The sequence below is a fragment of the Atractosteus spatula genome, chromosome 18 (assembly GCF_055471065.1).
Source record: "Atractosteus spatula isolate fAtrSpa1 chromosome 18, fAtrSpa1.hap1, whole genome shotgun sequence".
In the NCBI taxonomy this organism is placed as follows: Eukaryota; Metazoa; Chordata; class Actinopteri; order Semionotiformes; family Lepisosteidae; genus Atractosteus; species Atractosteus spatula.
Window position 1 is genome coordinate 16,246,829 of NC_142723.1, and position 19,444 is coordinate 16,266,272.

General features: G+C 43.4%; 1 protein-coding gene across 1 annotated transcript; it reads left to right on the plus strand.

Annotated features, from left to right (window-relative positions):
• Positions 1–1,467: 1,467 nt before the first annotated feature.
• Positions 1,468–19,092, plus strand: ccp110 (centriolar coiled-coil protein 110). The gene is made up of 13 exons (XM_088936593.1): positions 1,468–1,829; positions 5,746–5,874; positions 7,588–8,710; positions 9,436–9,563; positions 10,056–10,215; positions 10,599–10,708; positions 11,313–11,429; positions 12,385–12,486; positions 12,777–12,893; positions 13,181–13,257; positions 15,040–15,105; positions 15,650–15,709; positions 16,169–19,092. Exons 1-13 carry the CDS (start codon positions 1,692–1,694, stop codon positions 16,242–16,244), a joined length of 2,403 nt encoding a protein of 800 aa, XP_088792719.1. The 5' UTR covers positions 1,468–1,691; the 3' UTR covers positions 16,245–19,092.
• Positions 19,093–19,444: the final 352 nt, after the last annotated feature.

Here is a 19,444-nt window from a genome sequence, read left to right on the forward strand (position 1 = left end):
AATTGCAATGGTCAGGCAAATATAATCTGTATACCTAATACATATGTTTTTGCAATAACAATTATTGTTGTTTTATTAATTAGTACATTCATTTACTTACAGCCTTTGGTTTGAAAATACTTGTTCCTCTGAAGAGTTGACCCGTGATCGTATTTTACTCATTACCTTCCTATCTTGACTGGGTTTTTCTGAGGTAAAGATTGGTAGGTAGATCATTTCATTTGATTCAAAAGGCTTGAGAAACGTTTGACAGAGGAAATGCTGATCAGTGTTAATTTGACTACTTTACTGTTAGTACCTATTATTTACCACCTTAATCTCTACCCTGATCTTTTTTTAAAATAGCTAAAATATGTACTGTATGTACTGTACTTTTCTTAGAGGCATGTGAAATGTTTACAGATGTATCAGTTTATAGATACCTACTGTATAATCAGATTTTACCTGTCTAATTCATCACAGCTCCTTGGAAAAGACAACAGTTATTGGATGCTTTTCCCATTGGAAGGATAAATACCCTCTCATTTATGACCAAATAAGTCTACAGACTCTGGCTGGCTATGAGGACCACATGAAATTTTTTTTTGAAAGATTTTTTTTTAAATTTGAGTTCACCTTGGAGAAGTAATTAGCACCACGTGCTCTTCGTGAAAACATTTTTATATGTGTTTTGCCATACATAGTGGTTAGCATTGCCCTGGGTTCAATTCCTGACCTGGGGGTGCTGTCTGTGTGGAGTTTGCATGTTCTCCCTGTGTTCATGTGGGTTTCCTCTGGGAGCTCTGGTTTCCTCCCACTGTCCAAAGACGTGCTGATTGGATAACTGGCTTCTGTGACACAGCGGGTCCTGGTGTGACTGTCTGTCCTGCGATGGCCTGGCGTCCTATCCAGCGTGTGCCCTGACTTGCGCCCGTTGCTTGCGGGGAATTTGGAAGAAGTAGTTAGAAGATGGGTGGTTGGATAAGTTGCCATATTATTAGTCTGTATGGTTGTGTGCAGAATAGTAACGGGTGTATTAAATGTTTTAGCGAGGTTTTCTTCATTGGCCTGTAGGAAGTGGCCATGCTCTTGCACTTCTGACTGAAAGGAAAATGACCGACTGGTGTCTTTGAAAGGGGGGTCGGTGTTGAGAAAGTGCGAGGGGGGCTGCTTTGTGAAGCTGCTGTTCGCATTGGCTGTTCCCTACAGACACTGCCACGAACGATGACTTCATTCTCCCTGGGAGAAGGAGTTTGCTCCTGATCACAGCCTACGCGAGTTACAATGAAGTCAGAAGCTTGTTACTGGGTAACGAATCAGACTCCCGTTCAGTGTGCATTTGGTCTGTTTAAAAGTTTGCACACCGCTGGTGGCTACAAAGACAATCTTAGGTAAAGGAAATTCCGAGTTTGTGCCCTTACTTTTGGTAAATGGTCATATGCAGATAGGTGACTTTAAAAATGTTTTCTTTTGGTTTCTTCGTTGCAGTTTTTGTTCTGATGAAGCTGCCTGCAACTTTTGTAACGCAAGATGAATGCCGGGGCTCTGCAGTGGGCGTCATGTTTGTCCCTGGGCCTCTGCAGCTTGGCATTCATGTCCAGTGAAAGACGTGCGAAGCACTGCAGCCTGGTGCTTGCTTTGCTGTGTTGTCAGGAGAGAATGAACATGGCTGTCCCCTGTGTGTTGCGTCTCTGCAGTTTGCCTGCGCGGGGATGGAGAGCTACGAGGACTTCTGCACACGCAGCTTGGCACACCTGCAGGCGCAGGGGCAGACCCACGCCACGGCCACCCACCAGCAGGGGGAGCTCTCCATCATCCAGTTCCATGGAATGCCAGTACTGTCACCTCTGGTAGGGAAAGCAAAATGTCAAATATAAAGACATCTGTCTTATCTGCTGGGTTGCTGGTGGTTCCAGAAACACATCCAGCCTGTTCTTGAAGGGATCTGCTTCAGCCGCATTCCTTGGTGGTTTGTTCCACACAGTTGGGATCAATATAAGATGCAGAGATGCTAGTCTAGTCACCATCGTGATAATTCCTTGCTTATGTCAGGCTCTTTTCATCCTTAAGGATCCCAAGCTTCTTTGCACATAGGAGGGGACCCACTTCATCCATCATTGGCGTACAGCACCTGCCTGGTGACCAGCAGGCCCAGTACATAACATAAATCCAGACTAAATCTCACAGTAAGAGAAGTTAAGTTGTATATGAAGTTATGAGGGCTGTACATGAGTTTCAGACACCGACAGCACAGGAGACACGAGGGTGACTTGAACACCAGGCCGAAAGCAGTTATGTGTAAAGGAAGGTGTATTTGTGAACCTAAGATGTGCTTAATCGTATTTAACAATATAAATTTTGTTTGTTTTCCACAACTGTTTGCGTCTTGCTAGAACAATTACAGAAGTGTACAGCTGGTTGCTCTGATCTGTGATGCAACCAATCAAAGCTTTAAAAAATATTTAGTCTGAACAATATATTTTGCTGAAGTATAGTATATTGAAGAAGCCTAGACAGAAAGTGATGTAAGGTGTGATGGCCAGGCTGGAAAACTGCTGCTGTTGTCCTGAAAATGCTCCTTAAATTATCTTGGCCTTCAGCTTTTCAGTTTGTGTTTATCTCTAGCAGGGATTTTTTATCAATAAAGCATAACGCATCTTCTGAACAAATGTCTATGAGGTGTCCTTGCTGTTTTATTTGATTAGACAGAACTGCCCATTCCAAATTGCTTTTAGGTTCTATAACAGATGACTGGCTGTTATAAAACGTCAGTAGAGTATTGCTACATTGTGGTCTAAGGAGCAAGGCTGGTCAGTCAAGAGGTGTTTTTTTTTTCTTTGTTATTGTTGATGTCACTAAGTAATTGTAGCTGGAATGATCTGGCTGCAGTCTCTGGTCACATCAGCGTGTGGCCTGTGACTGTGTTTGAATTTCAATGTGCATGGTAACCAAGGGGAATACGCTGGGGGTGGTTGCTGTTTACAGTAGTAGTAATAGCGTATGCTCCATGTGCTTAAACATTTGCACTCGGAGACAGGAGGGCTCGTTTCTGTCACCAGCATCCGTACTGATGCATTGCTGCTGTTCAGCATCCAAAAGGAACGTAAGAATTACAGGACGCTGGCTCAGATTAAACTGTGATTTGCTTTCTGGAAGTGGGAAGAGTATATGAGGTAATTTACACTGTGAGATGGATTGCTTATACCGCGGGACAGAATACTCAAACCAGATTTCTGGAAGATTTAGGAGTGCTGTATTTGCAATGTAATACTTAAGTTTGTAAAACAATATTCTTGTACATCAAGCTATAGACAACTAGTTTGACATTTATTGTACTGTACATTGTAGATCTTTTTGATTAATGTGTATTTTTGCGAAAGAGAAAACACACTACAAGCTGAATAGTGTGATTCTGCTCTAAAATCCTCAGTGATATAGTGCTTCAGAATATGGTGTCCATGTCTATTAAACTGTACAATTCATTTTCTTTTATAAGTTATTGGAGGAGTAAAGTCATTTGGTGGAATTAAGCTTAAATACATCTACTGCATATACATGGTTATCAAGTTTAGAATCAGGTCAGTATATTTTTTCTGTCTGTAGATCTAACCTGCATATTATGGCTTTATTGGTCAGTTGAACACAATACTGTTGGGATCAGATGTTGAATAAAAATGTATGTTTCTTCTGGAATTATGTAATTATAGTGTCTAGAACAATCTAACATTTAAATACTTACAATCCAATGTTATCCAATGATGTGGACTATGGACATTGGAAAGGGGTGTATGTTCATATATACCTCCAAGTCAGACCCATTTTGCTGCTTATCATGAGCTCTTCTTCATAGAGGAGAATGGAGCCGGGAGGGAGCTGAGGATAGTGTCAAGTTATTTACTGTAAATTAACTAGAATGGAAATAAACAAAGCTGAGCTGTATCTGTAACGGTCAAGGAATTAATTTAAGAAAACTCCCATGTAACCTTCTAAATGCTAGGCTGAATATCTCATTTATATGGTCTTTGATGTCCAGTCTAATACAGTTTACAATACTGAATGCAGTACTTCCTTAAGGCATTTGATCAAGTGTCTGTGTTTGTATAAACACTGTTATCTTTGTCTGGCAATGTTAGACAGGTGAAACAAATGACCTAGGGTAGCTATTTATATATGACAAAGAGATCATTTGACTTGATTATTTGCCTAGCTTTTTTATAGAAAGGGAAAAAAAGCATGACCTATTAATTAGTAGTTTATGATGATGTTGTGGAGGTTCTCTTTTAGATTTTACATTGTGATTTTCATAACAAGGGTGTAAATAAAAATCACACAGTGGACGCCTGTGAGAAATTGTTCCCACTCCACAGTTTATACTCAGTTTGTGTTGATTTGCTTCTTTCGTACGATGCTCAGAGATTTAATTTTTAGGATAAAATGATTTGGCAGGAAATATGAGGGTACAACACTGAGATTTCTATTCAGGAAAATCTCAACCAAGCAGCAGAATGACACAAATAGGTGACTAGAAGAACTCATGCTCGTGGTCATCACATTCAGCTCCCTTACATTGCAGGCTAATTTCATTTGCCATATACTTCTGAAAGTTGCAGAGCTATAAAGCAGAGTTCCTCTTTCCTCGGGTCTGTCACAGCACAGTTCTCAGAATCACGGCCCCAGCTCGTTGCGTGAATCTTCCCTTTTCACCCTGAGCTGTGGCACATAGTCCGAAAGTGTCTTTTTAGCTGTTCAGTCGAATTCCAAACTGGTGTATTTTACTGGTTACATGTAGATCATGGTTAAGTTGAAAATCCAAGGGATTGTTTGATAAAGTGTAACGTGTTATAAGAATACCCTATCTTATTACTTGTTTGTTCTCTTATTAATGTTTTCCTGGATCCTTTCTTTTTTGGGACATATTTAACAGTATAATTGTCTTCATTGAGTGTGCAGGTGAACAAATGTTATTTGGACCAGTTTAAAGCAAACTAAAGCTGGTAAGCTGAATGAGAAAAAATGATTTATTAAATATGGTTTATACTGTGAGATCCAAACAAGATTAATACAGTGCAGCACATGTGTACATAAACTGTACGTGTGATCCACTGTGTCTTGAATTAGTTGAGTTTTGGAGTGTTGGGAATAAATAGAAGCAAAAATGTGTATGCGGTGATAAATAACTATTTATCTTCTGTACTGTACGTCACAGCTGAAACAATAAGTTAATTGACTTGTTTAACTTACTTACTTATCCAGTACTTTTGCCTGGATGTTTCCTTAGTTTGTGTTAAACAGGTTCTGAGCTGGAAATGAACAGAAATGAGAACGTGCTTATTATCTTGGGCACATTGATTGCTAGAAGGTGCTGACAAACAGGATCCCAGAGTGTTATTTACAGTATCATTCACCGTTACGTTGGGTGCTTTGTCCTTGAGGCACGTGTTAATTCCTTATTCAAGTGACATCGAACTTGTCTTAAATAGAAGATTAATCTAGAGCTGTGGGTCTGCTGCAATATCTGCAACTTTCTTATGAACGCGAAAGAAGGCTGTGATGTAGACCTCCATAAGCACGGTACCAATGACAGCTCTATTTGTTGAAGCCATTGCCCATCACCACTGTGTTTGCTTGTCATATTACCAGCAAACATGGGTGAAGCACGTGAAGATGGGATTTCTGAACAGCAGGGCGTGATTCAGGTAGAGAGGCTCGGGGGAGCCGCCGCCACCACGAACTGCTCACTGACCCCCCCCCCCTCCTGTGTTCCAGCTGAGCCCGGAGCGGCGGCAGGAGATGACGCAGTACAGGCAGCGGGCCGTGGCACTGGAGGAGCAGCGGCTGAGGCTGCGCAGGAGCTCCCTGCTGTCCCGGGTGCAGGAGATCCTGGACAGCGCGCAGGTGAGCGGCACCAGCCCGGACACGGCGCGGACGATCAGGGGAAGCGTGTCGATCTAGTTACCGTGAAGCGTGGGATTTTATATCCTTGATTGAATGATCATTAATCCCTTCCCCTAACCTGCTGACATTTGAAATCCATTAAAAGTAGTGAAGTGCTGTCCTAACCACTGACATTATATTCCACTAAGATAAGTGTAAGCTCGCCCATCTACCATAGAATTAACACACCAGTTGCCTGATGCTCATCAGGAGGTACTTGTATACCAATGCTCATCTGTCCACGGGGAATTGTGAAGCCTGTGTGATTTTATTTTTGTTTGTCACAGGTTATGCAATGTGAATTGGTAACCGTCAGCCTTGTTTGTCATTGTGTTTCTTGTGGTGAGTGCTGGCGAAAGAGTTAAAGCTTCAGGAAGCTTGTTGTTTACCACTAACCCAACCCATCTCCCCAGCTGGGAGTGGGACTCGAGTCTCTGTTGACATTTTCTGCTTGGAGACGGCTGAAGAAGCATTGATCTCAAGCATCGGAACAGCCTGCTGACTATTACAGACACAACCCCTTCAGACTGACTCAAACTGGCTTTACACACTGCCTTTTGGAGCCCTAGGTCAATAGCTATGACGCAATCTGTTTACAGGTGCATAGTTTTTCATTCTTTTACGCTTAAGGATAGATAATCTTAATTAATGTGTATGCTTCGAAGTAGTCTAGGGTGGATATGTATATTAATCCTCTTTAGGAATGTGCCACCACTGATTTTTCTGTTTGACATTGCTGTGCCTTTAGGAATTGTAGGGTGTTATATAAACTGGTGATGAATTTGAGTAATCAATGACTCTGTTTAGCATTTCCTGTTGTTACAAAAATGATCTTTTTGTAGATGTTATGATAGTACCATTCCTATGATACTGTACATCTCCTGCAAATTACATTTCTTTTCAAAACTTGCCTAAGAAGTGTCATCATTTAAGTCTTAAAACAGTTTGGTTAGTGGACTACTTAACAAAACCATTAAGATGGATGAGTATTGGACCATATGTGGCAATTTTAAGTGCTTTTGCTTTTTAAATCTGAAATGTTCCTGGGAAACAAAAACATTTAAACTGATGAAGGCATATTTATCAGTGATGTTTTTGTCTTTGGAACACTTGTGAAATGTAGTTCTTCAGGTTTATCTTTATTGATCCATTCAGAAAACAGATAAACAAGATTCCACTGTAATAGAATGACTTTGTTTATCTTCCGATTCTAATAAATCCTCTCCGAGATTACTCTGGAAGATATTATAGTAAATTGAAACTGAATGTGTTAAGGATTCCTACATGATTTGTGTCAGTGAGCAAGATTGCAAATACATATGAAATACAGGTACAACTATATTAGTGACTGAGTTCCACATTTGTTTTATGGATCATCATTGTTAATTTTGTCTTCCAGATTCTGTGACATAGGTCATCACAAGGGAGTCTGTTTAAAATCTTTTGAATTTTTTTGTATAAGTACAATTTGACCCTTTGTGAATCTTTTCATTCCTGTCTCCTGTCTCTATGTCCTCGAGGGATTCAGCATGACACCATTGAAATGCATTGCCCTAAATTTAAATCGATAACTTCATAAAGTGAAAGCTAGTTGTAGAGGTTTTCTGTCACTGTAGATGGAGCATTGAGATGTCAGGGGGGCTGTGGTGCGTGACGCTCTGTCTCTCTCTGCAGGTCCGCAAGGTGCCAAAAGAGGGCGACTCTGTCTCCAGCAGCTGCTCCCTCAAACCGGAGGCCAAGAACGGCTTTGCCCTGCTGCCCGACCTGAACGGATTGCCAAAGGGGAAAGTGTCTGCTGGGGATGCTGCACCCCTGAGGAACAGAGAGCATCATCCCCTGCAGCACAACGGTGCCTCACTTTGGCCAAAGGGGGAGGAGGCAGAGGACAGCAGCTGCTCCCTGAACCTGCAGAGCCTGTTGAGGAAATCGAGGGAGTACCTGGAGAGGGAGCAGAGCCAGCGCGGCTCCCGCAGCAATCACAGGGCAGCTCCGTCCCTGGGCGAGAGTCTGTCGGACAAGGAGAATGAGAGTGGGGATGGGAGCGTGAGTGGGGGGTCAGGAGGGCAGCCCTCCCACGGGCCTGGCCGCAGTGGCGCCTGCAGCCCCAATCCCCCACTGCCGCCGTCGGGCTCCGACTCCGACGGCCCCGACTCGCTGTCCTTGCTGCCCCGCAGCCTGACAGGCTCATACGCCCGCCTCCCCAGCCCTGAGCCCAGCCTGAGCCCCAGGGTGCACCGGCGTCGCCCACGGCCCCTGTCTGCCGGACACATCGTCATCACGCGCCCGCTCAGCGCCTGTGAGCTCAGCCCCTGCCTGGACCAGCAGGCCGCACAGGGAGAGGAGACCTCACCGCCAAGAGTGTTCCCTGGGGATCAGGGTCCGGCAGAGCCCTCTGCCCTCAATAAGAGACACAGCAGTCCTGTCCCGCACCTGGATGTCCAGGACAGGGAGGCCCCGGTCTTCCGCAGACGCTCCCAGACCATGGACAGCCACCTCTCACCTGCCGGTCTCCGAGCATCCCGGGAGAGGGTCCCCGGGTTTCTGGGTGGCCTGCCCTGCCGGGGGCCCCGTCGGCGCTCACCTGCCCCCCTCAACCAGTCTTACGACGTGGAGAGCCCCTCGCCTGTCCTGCTGCGCCCCTGCGTCGGCAACCGGTCGCCAGAAGCGGGATCCGCGAGGAGGAGGCTGGAGCTGGAGGGCACTCGGGGGTCCAGGGAGGGCCGGCTGACTCCCAGCCAGCCAGCCAGGCCGGGGGAGGAGCAGGGCAGTCAGCCCGAGTCGCCGGGCAGCAGTGTGGGTGAGTGGACCTGGGTTAATAACACTGCTGTCTTAGGTGAGAGACTCTGTGGCTGTTCACAGTGGTATGCTGATAAAGTCTATGTATCCTCGTAATAGTAAATTCGGCATCTATAGATCTGTTTCTTTTATATATGTGGATTGTTTCACAGTCAATGGGTGTTCTGCTCTGACCATCCATCATCTCTTAGGAGTGTATGATTCTTAGTGGAGCTCAGTCATATACATTTCTAATTCCCTTTAATGAGGGAAATGACTCTGTTGTGTCACTTGCTTTGAGGGTACACAGCAGTGTTCGCTCCGTAATAGGTTAGAGCGACACTTGAGGTGTGGCTGTTCTCGTGTGTGACAGAGTGCCATACTTTCTGTTGGAGTTAAACTGCAGGGAAAGGAATGAAGGGAATGCGATTCAGGTTTGATTTGATACAAACCTTATGCACAATACCTAGAGGTGTTTCAGTGCCTTTGATGACAGTGCTTTATCTGCAATATTTACGAGAGGTTGTAATTAACAGTGTGGTGTGTGCATTAGTTCATGTAGTTCATGGGAGTGCTGAAAGTAGTAGTGCTGATGTGTTTTGCATTGATACAGTGCTGTGTCTACAGTAATTAGATCTGTACAGTCTGTATTCTTGGAGGCTGTTCTTGTTTCCGTGTGAGATAACTTTGGGGTCGTGAGAGATCTACCTGCTTTTATACTGACGTGTGGCTGACACTGCTTTGCAGGGGAGGAGCTGGTGAAGCGGCAGGTCCTGGCTCTGGAGGAGATGAGGCGCAAGCTGGAGAAGGAACACGCCCTGCAGCTGTCACTGCTGATCGCCGAGCAAGAAAGAGAACAGGAGCGCCTCCGACAGGTCGGGCAGCTCACTGTGCCACACCCACACGCACACGAGAGAGTGCCTGTGATTCCCGAAGCACTGGCTGATCGGACATTCATGCGCATGTGCACTGACCCCTTACACGCTTGAGAGCGAGTGCAGTGAAACCTTTGCCACACCAGTACTGAATTCCTCCGGCTCCCACAGAGAGCTGTAAGGACAGTGCATGACCACACGCAGGTTATGATGGAATGCTAAATGGTCGCCAATCCAGGAATGACTGAATTTTGAATAATCAGCCACAAATCACATTTTAAACCATCCTGAAAACATTGAACATTGAAATCCATTTTTCAAATTTCAGTAATTTCAGAAAGATCTTTAAATGGAGCACAAATGAACCTCTATGCGTGGCGCAGGCCTTTGCTGGGTTTTGCAGATGAACGAGCATGTTGAGAGGCTCCGGTTAGCTCCTTTCCGGATGTCCTCTTGGTGCGGCCCCCTGTGACAGTGTGTCTGTGTGTGCAGGAGCTGGAGGAGCAGGAGAGGTGCCTGAGGGAGCAGGGGTCTGATCTGGCCCAGGCAGGGGACATGGGAGACGAGTGGAGGGGCATCAGCGAGAGCTGTCCTGCTAGCACCACTCTGGTCCAGGGAGAGAAGTCCTCTGTTCACTCCGCACACAGAATGGGTACAGCACACATTGCTTCTTGAACGATGAATGAAGGTGGCACTAGTTTTCCGGATATTTTGCAAGCACTAAACCTTAACTCTTTGCTGGCCTGTTCATCATAGCAGTACCATCATTGGTATGGAAACATATTACTTGGTTTGTCGGCCTTTGCTTAGGGAGATGTCAGCTAAAGGAGTCTGCAGTTTTTCTCTTCTGAATTCTATGTCAACGGCAGACAAAGGGTGAAGAAGTATGAGTTATTGCCATCAGTGTGCAGAAACTAAATGATAGCAGTCCGATTAATTACGATACGCTTTTAAATAATGAACAGTATACAGTTAACAGTCAAAGTTAATGATTTCTCATGAAGCTGCTTGCCTTTTTGTCATCTTTCTGTTCAGGGTTCCCTGTGCAGCTCAGCTCTCGCGCGGTCCAGCCTACAGAACAGCCTCCCTTCTACCTTTGGGCCTCGCACCGCGGGGGCACTAAACTCAGGGGCAGGATGGCACAGGTGAGAGACGTTCGACTTCACGCTTTTACTCTTCCTGCAGGAGCGCGGGTCTCGTTAGGTCTGAGGTTCGGATCTGGGTCTCTGCCCCCTCACAAGTGGAAGGAAAGTGTCCCTGGTGACATCGCGGAAATGAAACTGACTGTTTTCCCTGAATAAATTGCTCAGTTGTAGGTGCTAATCTTTGTAATAGCTGTTCTGTTCTGGGAGTTGTAGGATGAGCTCACAGCGTGTGTGCCGTTGAGCTGTTAGTTCATACAATACTTGCCACATAAAAACAAGTAAGAAATTCAAGCACAATACAGAGGGGACACCAAAGTAGCAATATCTATTAAACTGATGCAGATCTTAATGTGGAAGGATCTGAATTTTATACCAATCGTATAGAATGTTTTTTTAAATGGGACGTTTTGACTGTATTTGGCATTGTAATCTGATTCTGAAGGGATTAAGAAATAAAATGTGCATGTACTGATGAGACGAAGCGACTGTAGGTGTGATATTTACATTGTACCTGTGAGTCTGGGGCTTACTTTGCACGTCAGCGGGTTTGGGCCTCACGGAGTACGTGGATGAGATGTTGTTTCTACATGCTGGTGTCTTCCAGTCTGTCCCGCCTGAGCTGCACAAGTGGCTGTGTAGGCTGACCGCTGTGGCCAAGGGCTTCCTGACGCGCAGATTGCTGCAGACAGAGAAGGTCAAGCACCTGCGGCAGACCGTCCAGGTCAGAGCCCGACACTCCCGAGCTAAAGCCTTCTCACTCTCACAACAGCGCGGCCCTTGCATGGTTTTCTTAAAAAAAAATCTTAATAGCAGAGCATCTTTGCATCCACCATGAAAGTTAAATGTGTCAGAGCATGGGGATGTGTGTATCTCAAAAAAGGACAATATCCTACAAGAGTAAGTGCTCTAGAGAATCATTAAACAATAAATATTAAAGGATTAAAAAAGGAAGCAAAATGTGATATTGTTGTGGGAATGTCTTCTCTCATTAAAATGCTTTAGTGTTTTGATGCTGATAAACAGATTCTTAAGGTTTTTGACGTTTGTCCTGTAGCAGTTTGGTTGGTTAGGTTAATGAGATGTCCTTTGGAATGAAAACAGGAGAGAAATGAGAACTGTTCAGGTTCATGATGTCTGACTAAATACGACATAGCAATGCCTTGCTTTGAGCTCCAAGAGCACTGTCAGGGCAGCCTGCATCTGTACATCCTGCTGCTGTCTGTTTGCAAGGCAGTGTATGGTGGACAATGGCACGCGTCCTCTCAGACAGTGAGAGTGTGGATGATTTCTGCTTTAACTATGATTTTAAAATAAATTCCTTTCTGTAAAAAAAAAATATTTTTAATCACATTCTGAGGTACAACTATCAGTAATTCCATTACCAATACCAAAATCAGGACATGACACCTTACTCCTATGTCAGAAGTAGTGCTCCTGGGAAATTAGATCTAATTGCCTGTTTTGGTGCCGATTTCCACACCACTACTTTCTCCGAAGCCCCTCTGCAGCACTAAGCGAGAAATTGCTGTAGTTTGACAATAGTCCACTTATTGTCAGAAACTTGATGATTCCTGTGGCCAAGGGTTACTGATCTGGATGGCACCCCAACCCGTCACAGGCCCAACATACCCCACACAAGCACACACAGGCACCCTGACAGTGCGATGTGTTTACAGGACACCAAGGAGTTCATCAGGACCTTCCAGAGTGAAGCCCCACTGAAGCGTGGAGCCATTTCTCCCCAGGACATGTCGCTGCAGGAGAGAGTACTCGCACAGGTACGAACCAGAACAGTGCTGGTCTGTGCTCACTTCTTCCTCTCTACTGTAGTTCTCTGTTAGGTGGACTGATCAAGTCTATGCCGATGATGAAGAAGTAGTTCAGGGACCACATTGTGTTTTATACTTTCATCTAGTAGATCAATACATCATGACTGGGGTAGATACAATGCTTAAGTTGCCTTGTGTACATGTTTGACCTTTAATAATCAAGATGTTCTCTACAGACAGATTGTGTGTGGGCTGTGTAGTGTCCAGAGGGTCAGCGTGCCTATGTTTGTCTCCTTTAGCTGCGGGCTGCTCTGTTTGATGTGCACGACATCTTCTTCGTGATGCCACTGAGTGAGAGGCTGGGCCTACTACAGCAGGACAGGCAGCTACGCAAGGAGAGGAAGCTGAGGGAGATGGTATGAGCATCTGGGTGCTTCTGGGGATCCTGACCAGCAGAAAGAGATACAGGGGGCTGTCTGTTACCTAAACCATTTATTCTTTACACTAATTTGCTAAAATCATAGAAAAGTATTTTGTTTAAGGAAATGGAAATTGGACAAGGGTGCTGAAAAGGCTATTATATTCTGGGGTGTATACTATTTTATCCTGTAAAAGATCTTCGGGACTGTAAAGATTTGATCTCGCATCTATTTGCAGGACTGTGGATTTGCGTTGTCTGAGTATTTCTGTTGATTTTCCTCAGGAAAAGGCAAAGAGTCCTCGAGAGAAGGTCACGTTGTCAGTAGCCACCCAGAAATCTCTGGACAGGAAGAAGCAGAGGTGAGCATAGATACTGGAAGGAAAGAAACGTTTCACCAGTCCCAACTCCGAAGAATCACAGCACATTAAGGCCTGCTCTAGAACTGTATTAGGACAACCAACCATTGTATTTTTAAATAGTCTGTACTTGTCAAGGATGTATTGATCTATAATGCCTTGCAAAAAGCATTTGCCCTCTGTAAAGTTTCTAGATGTGGTTGCTGTTGCTTGCCATTATGACTCATTGAAATAGGATTTTATATTCAAGTTTAGTGTGTAATCAGAGTGGGTAATGTAACTTCTTTACCCAGAGGGCTGTGGGAGTATGAAACATGCTACCCAGCTGTGTTGTGGAAGCCGAGACCCTGGTTTCTTTTCAAGGAACAGCTGGATGGAATCCTGGGGTCAGTTAGATACTAACTAGCGAACAGGCTGGGTGGGCTGAATGGCCTCCTGTGTTTTTAACTTCAGACTGAATGCATCTCTGCCTGTAGGTTCCCTCAAATTCTGAATTTCAAGACACAACATAACGATACAACAAATAGTCCACGATAGCCAAGGAGCTTTTTGAAAACAAATCAGAGATAATGTGGTAGAGGGCTGTGGATCAAGAGAAGGTTACTTTTCCATTTGAGTACAGTGAAGTCCATCATTAATAAGTGGAATGTGATATTTACCACCCAGACACTACTTAGATCAAGTTTCCCTTTCAAATGGAGCAAACAAGGCGAGGAGTAAATTAGTTAGGGATGTTACTGCAAACTCAAAAATGACCTGAACGATTTGCAAAAATCCGTGTCAAAGAGGCACACTTCATACAATCCAATTTCTCAGTCCCTAAACAAAACTCATCTATAAAGGTGATGGGCAAGAATTATTGAAAAATCCTCATCATAAATCTCATATACAGTACATACTGCAAACATGTGGCAGAAGATTGTAGGGTCAGATGAGACTAACATTGAATTTTTTAGTCTAAATGCAAAGTGTTCTGTGTGGTGCAAGCCCAATACACCACGTCACCTAAGTCAGCACCATCCCAACTGTCAGTAAAGATGCTTGACATCAGCTGTGATCAGGATGCTTCTCAAGATCGTGGGGGAAATGGAGGTAGCAAAGTACTCGAGAATCCTAGAGGAAAAGCTGTTTGAGTCAAAAGAATCTAAAACTACGTAAAAAACTCAGACTTAAGCAGGACAATGACCCAAAGCACAAAGCCTTACTAAAGTGGTCTGACAAGAAGAGAACAAATGTTCTTGACTAACTTTTAGTTCAGTTTCACAAGACCAATGAGATTTAAAACTCCTTTTTGTTAATGAATATATATCTCTAGTTAAATTAAAGATTGACAGCTGTTGATTGACATTACATTTAGAAGTTCAGGGTAGCTAAATTAAAAGTAACACTAAAAAGATAGATCTCTGAGCATCCTATGCTTCATTTGTATTGTGACTGGGAAAGAAATATTGCATCCTGTTATTTGCTTTCTTAATAATGCCAATGTTTTTTTTTTTTTAATGCAGCGCTTACTGAGACTATCTGATTAAATTTACATGAATATCTTGTCTTATGATTATATTTCACTCATTCTTGTCTTTGACTAATGTGAATAACAGGTCTGTAAAGTGGAGCAGTCTGTGGATCAGTCTATAAGGACATCCATTCCAGTGTTTTAAAATCATTCATGTATTCCTTTCATTATTAGTCTGGGAAGACGTTTGCTGAGTCAACAAACAAGGAATGTGCAGAAACAATAGAAATAAAGGTGTCTCTGGCATTAATGGACTATTTTCTTATCATCAGAGTTGGCGAGACAGTGGGCCAGAACAAGAAGACTCAACAGAAGCCAAAGAGCCCTCCAACCAACAGGTATGATACAGCAACAGCGAGATAAAGCTCACTGAAAGTGCTACTTCGTCTATTGAATGGACTGGGCAGTGATGGATTAATCCGATTAAAGTTACACTTAGAATGTATCTGTGTAACCAGTAGGGCTGGATTAATAGCACAGATAATAAATAATGAAGTGCTGTTTCGTGGAGGTCCGTAGCTTTGCTTTGGAATTGATATTAAGTTTCGGTTTAATTCAAGTTGGGTTAACTGATGAGTTTGTTTCACAGCTGCATGCACTGTAACAAAGTTGTCTTAATAATTTTTTACTCTTGGAAAATTAAATTAATAGAGCTGCCGTTCATGGTTTTTGCATATGTAGTTGGTTTGTAGGTGAGGTGCAGTGAGTCCAGTGGTACTGGATTTCAGACCGCTTTATCTAACCTGGTCATCTGCAGTAGTTTCCTGGTAGGATCAGTGCTAGTTTACTCTAGAAAACAGTGGCATATACTGTAGTATCAAAATGCTGGGCATCTTGCTATCTATATCCAGTTTCTTATCGATCCTCCTGCTTTTTTCTTAGGGTCCTTCAACCAAACCAGGGCCAGAATGCCCCAGTTCCTGGTCACCTGCACAGACAGGGGTGAGTGGCAGAGTGGGACAGTGCCTTTTTATGCAAATAGGATAAAGCTGTGTTTTGGTGTGTGTTAATGAAAACAGGCAGGTATAATACCATGATACCATACCGGGTTAACAGCCTTGCTTCTGTAAAAAGACCTGTGGTATCTTCACCATGCATAGTGTCTACAAGGACCTCAACTAAGTGTCCTATCTAATAATGCCTTTTACAGTACTGGAATTTGTAGTCGAACGGGAATAGTTCACCAGCACTGCCTCAAGCAGCATTTTGAATTTCCTTGCATAGTTTGTAATGCAGTGAAATCTGGTTATAGTGAGTAGGATGAGATAACAGAAAAGGAGGGAATGTTATGAATAAACAAATAAAGTTTGTCAGTTTGTTGCGGTTGGTCCACACGTGGACAGTATGGAGATCACGGATGACTCCACACCGCCCTGTGACGATCTCCCCTCTCTCTGGCAGGAGTCTGTACAGGAAGAACCCTGAGGAGCGAGTCAAGCGCTCTGATAGCCTGAGGAAGCAGCATTCTCTGGGATAGACGTCCTGCCAAGCAAGTGCAGCTACGTCCCATTCCTCTCCAAGCGCATAATCAACACAGGGGCCTCACCACTCCTGGGGAGCGAGCCCACAGCTCTCACGCCGAAATGGGGTGTCACGGAGCCCCTGTGGGCAGGTGGCGTCTTCTCACAATTTTATTCAAAATGTTTAATGTTTACACTGGGTCAGTTTTAAAAAGTGAACAAAGAAATGCACTCTTACTGCAAGATGTATGTGAATTAGTTTATTTTAAAGGATCAAATGTTTTTAATGGAATGCCAAACCAGAGAGGTGAATTTGGGGGTGTAACACAAGCTGCTTGGAACTGTTGCATTTCAAACTTTCCATGTATTTAAAAGTCCTGTAGTTACTGACAGCAATGCACTGTCTAGATGAGGTATTCTTCACTCAAGTATAACTGGGTCTTGTGTAGTGCTGCAGCCACTCAATACAAGCAAATCAAGCCTTCTTTCTACTTTGCACTGACAGTTTGTAGGCCAGGGTTTCAGTCTTTGTCGTCAGGGTACCCTCTGTATTCGTTGTTGTTCTAAATTAATTGTTTTCTAATTGAATTGTTTTCCATACTTGGATTACAGTTCATATCATTGTAACCATTACTCTCTCTTTTTCCTGTTTCACAAACAATGCAGTGTGTACTCAACATATTTATTACATTTCTCTTCACAGTTAGTTCATAGAGAACTGACTGTGGCGTTGCCAGTTGCCAGCTGTGTGTTTTTCACAGCTGTGAACCCCGTGACTGCAAAGGGGAGGATGAAGACGTGTAGTCGGTCTCCCCTGACCCGCCCACCTTCAAGCCACTTGTCTTTCAGTGCGTCACAAGTACCACAGTTCAGACCAGTGGTTCTGTGCTGACTGACTGATTTCCTTACCACAGGGGGAGCACTGTATTGCTGAGAGCCCTGGCCAACTCGTCCCACCACTTGTGAAATCTCAGTCACAGTGGGTGTCTTACCTGGTTGAGTTCCTTAAGAGGGCCAATTAAAACCAATTAACCAATTACATCCAATTATATAGCTCTGGTGGGAAGAAAACTGGGAGACAGAAGTGATTCTGGGGAAAAGGTCAGGAAATGACCTTTTCTTGCTGTAACGCCCTACTACCTTAATATAGTCATCAAGTGTATAAGGTATGTCAGTATGTTTCATGGTTTAACTTGTAAGTAGAAAGAATTACAGAGCCGAGGTATATGCCCAGTCTAAGATGATTATGAGGCACTGACCTTATGTGATAGCCAAACTACAGGGAATGGGAGCAGAGATGAAAATAATTGTACTGAAGCTGTTCAGCAGGTGAGCTCTTGAATCACAGTTCACTTACTGAATTTCAAGAATTTATCCAAGCCTGGGCCTTGTATGTGCCTCTCCTTCTCCTGTCTGAGCACTAATGTACTGCAGGAGACACTGTTTTGCCAAGTCTCAGTTTGTCTGTTCTCCAGCCAAGTGCACTATAGTGCAAGTTTAACTTAGATATAGTATTGCTTTTACTACATATGCAGAATGTATTCCCTAGATCAGAATGCATAAACCACATTGATAGTATTTTAGACTGTATAGAGTTGTTACAAGTGTAGATAATAAGTTAAGATTTGTGTAATTGTTTTATGAACTGTACCAGTATCCTCTTTAAGTCTGCTCTGTACCTCATTTCGTGAATTTTGCACAGCGGTCATTTTTGTTGCAGACCTAAAGTGGATACTTGTACAGTCTTTTAGAGAATGTTGCCCATGGTCTTCTTAGCTTGCCTTTTGCAGAAGTACTACCCTCTCTGCAATTATGATATTGATGACAGAGGTGGTGTTGTATTGTGCAGGACTGTTAGTTTCCGTTCCCAAATGAAACAGGCCATGACACAGTAGCTGTCATTTTAATCATATGTTTACATTTTTGCATCTGATTGTATTTAATTTTGTAGTTCTAGAAACATTTTTAAACTACTACTTTTTTATTTAAACTTTTTTATTTCATTTCGGCAGCTTGGCGAGAAGCTGTTGCTCTGCACAGAGTGCAACAAATCAACTTAATAAAAGTGGCTTTTGTGTTTCCACAGGTCAGAAAGGCATAATTAGATAGCTTATTTATCTGAGCGTGTTATAGCAGGCACAGCTTGGTTTAGTTGTGCTGTATTACCTTGGCTCTGACAGCCCTCTGACAGCTTCCATCTGCTGCACAACTAGACAAGATCTGGTAGACTGTGAGAGGAGGACACTAGTTGATCTACAGCTCCGTTTTAATTAGGTGGGGATATCCAAGATCTCAATATGCAGGACAAAAAGGAGCTCATTTTAAAAAGCAGCCTGGGAGTCTATAGCCCTATAAAATCTGAAATTAGGTCATACTAGGATTAAATTCTCAAGAAATATATATATAGTATTTATCTAAATAATATCAGTTTAGTTAATATTCTAAATACTAATTGTATAGTATTATAGGGAAACTGTAGGCGAAAAATGTAAAGACTGCTCTTAAATTTCTTTTAATGCCTTAACCCGCCCGGCAGAGAAGAACAGAATTTCAACCCCCCGTTGTGAAGTTTTACGATTTAGTGCAGAGTTGTGGGACAGCTATGGTACCACTGTCCTCCAAACACCAGGGCCCGTCTGGAGATGCCCGTCCCTGCCAGATGCCCACGAGTGCCAGTGTGCCTGCCTTTCAGCACCGCAGGCTTGCTGGCTGTTTACCGCTCCCATGCTGTGTTGCAGTGCTGGGTTCAGTTTTTAATTAACTTGCATCATTTTCTGTGTGTATTCACTTATTTATTCTTTTGTATGGTATTCTTAATTCCTGTTTATAAGCATGTTGAATTAATAAAAAATAAATAAATATCAACCTTGAGTTGTTGTTCTTAAAATAAAAACAAATATTCTGTTGTACAGCACCAAATTAAGACTGGCACAACTACTACTTATCCAGCTCGTGTAAAGTATGAGTCAGAGTCATTTGTGGGGGCCATCAGCTCAAAAGGCATTCAAATATGTCATTGACAATGTGCCAGTCACAAGACGTTAGTCCAGCTCACACCTTGGTAACAGTTACCCAGCTGAAAAAGAGCTGTGGCTCACCCAGAAATGCTCCCCCTCCTACCTTAACAGACAAGTAAAATATACTTAAGCATATGCTGTATTTTTTAAATTAAATAAAATACGTAGCTGTATGTAGAGAGATGTCTGACGACTCCAAG

What these genes read in the sequence shown, in the direction of transcription:
- ccp110 (XM_088936593.1), top strand. Translation starts at nt 1,692, where the DNA reads ATGGAGAGCTACGAGGACTTCTGCACACGCAGCTTGGCACACCTGCAG. An exon ending in ACCTGCGGCAGACCGTCCAG is followed by an intron (nt 11,430 to 12,384) that starts GTCAGAGCCCGA and finishes ATGTGTTTACAG; the next exon opens with GACACCAAGGAGTTCATCAG. An exon ending in AGGAGAGAGTACTCGCACAG is followed by an intron (nt 12,487 to 12,776) that starts GTACGAACCAGA and finishes TGTCTCCTTTAG; the next exon opens with CTGCGGGCTGCTCTGTTTGA.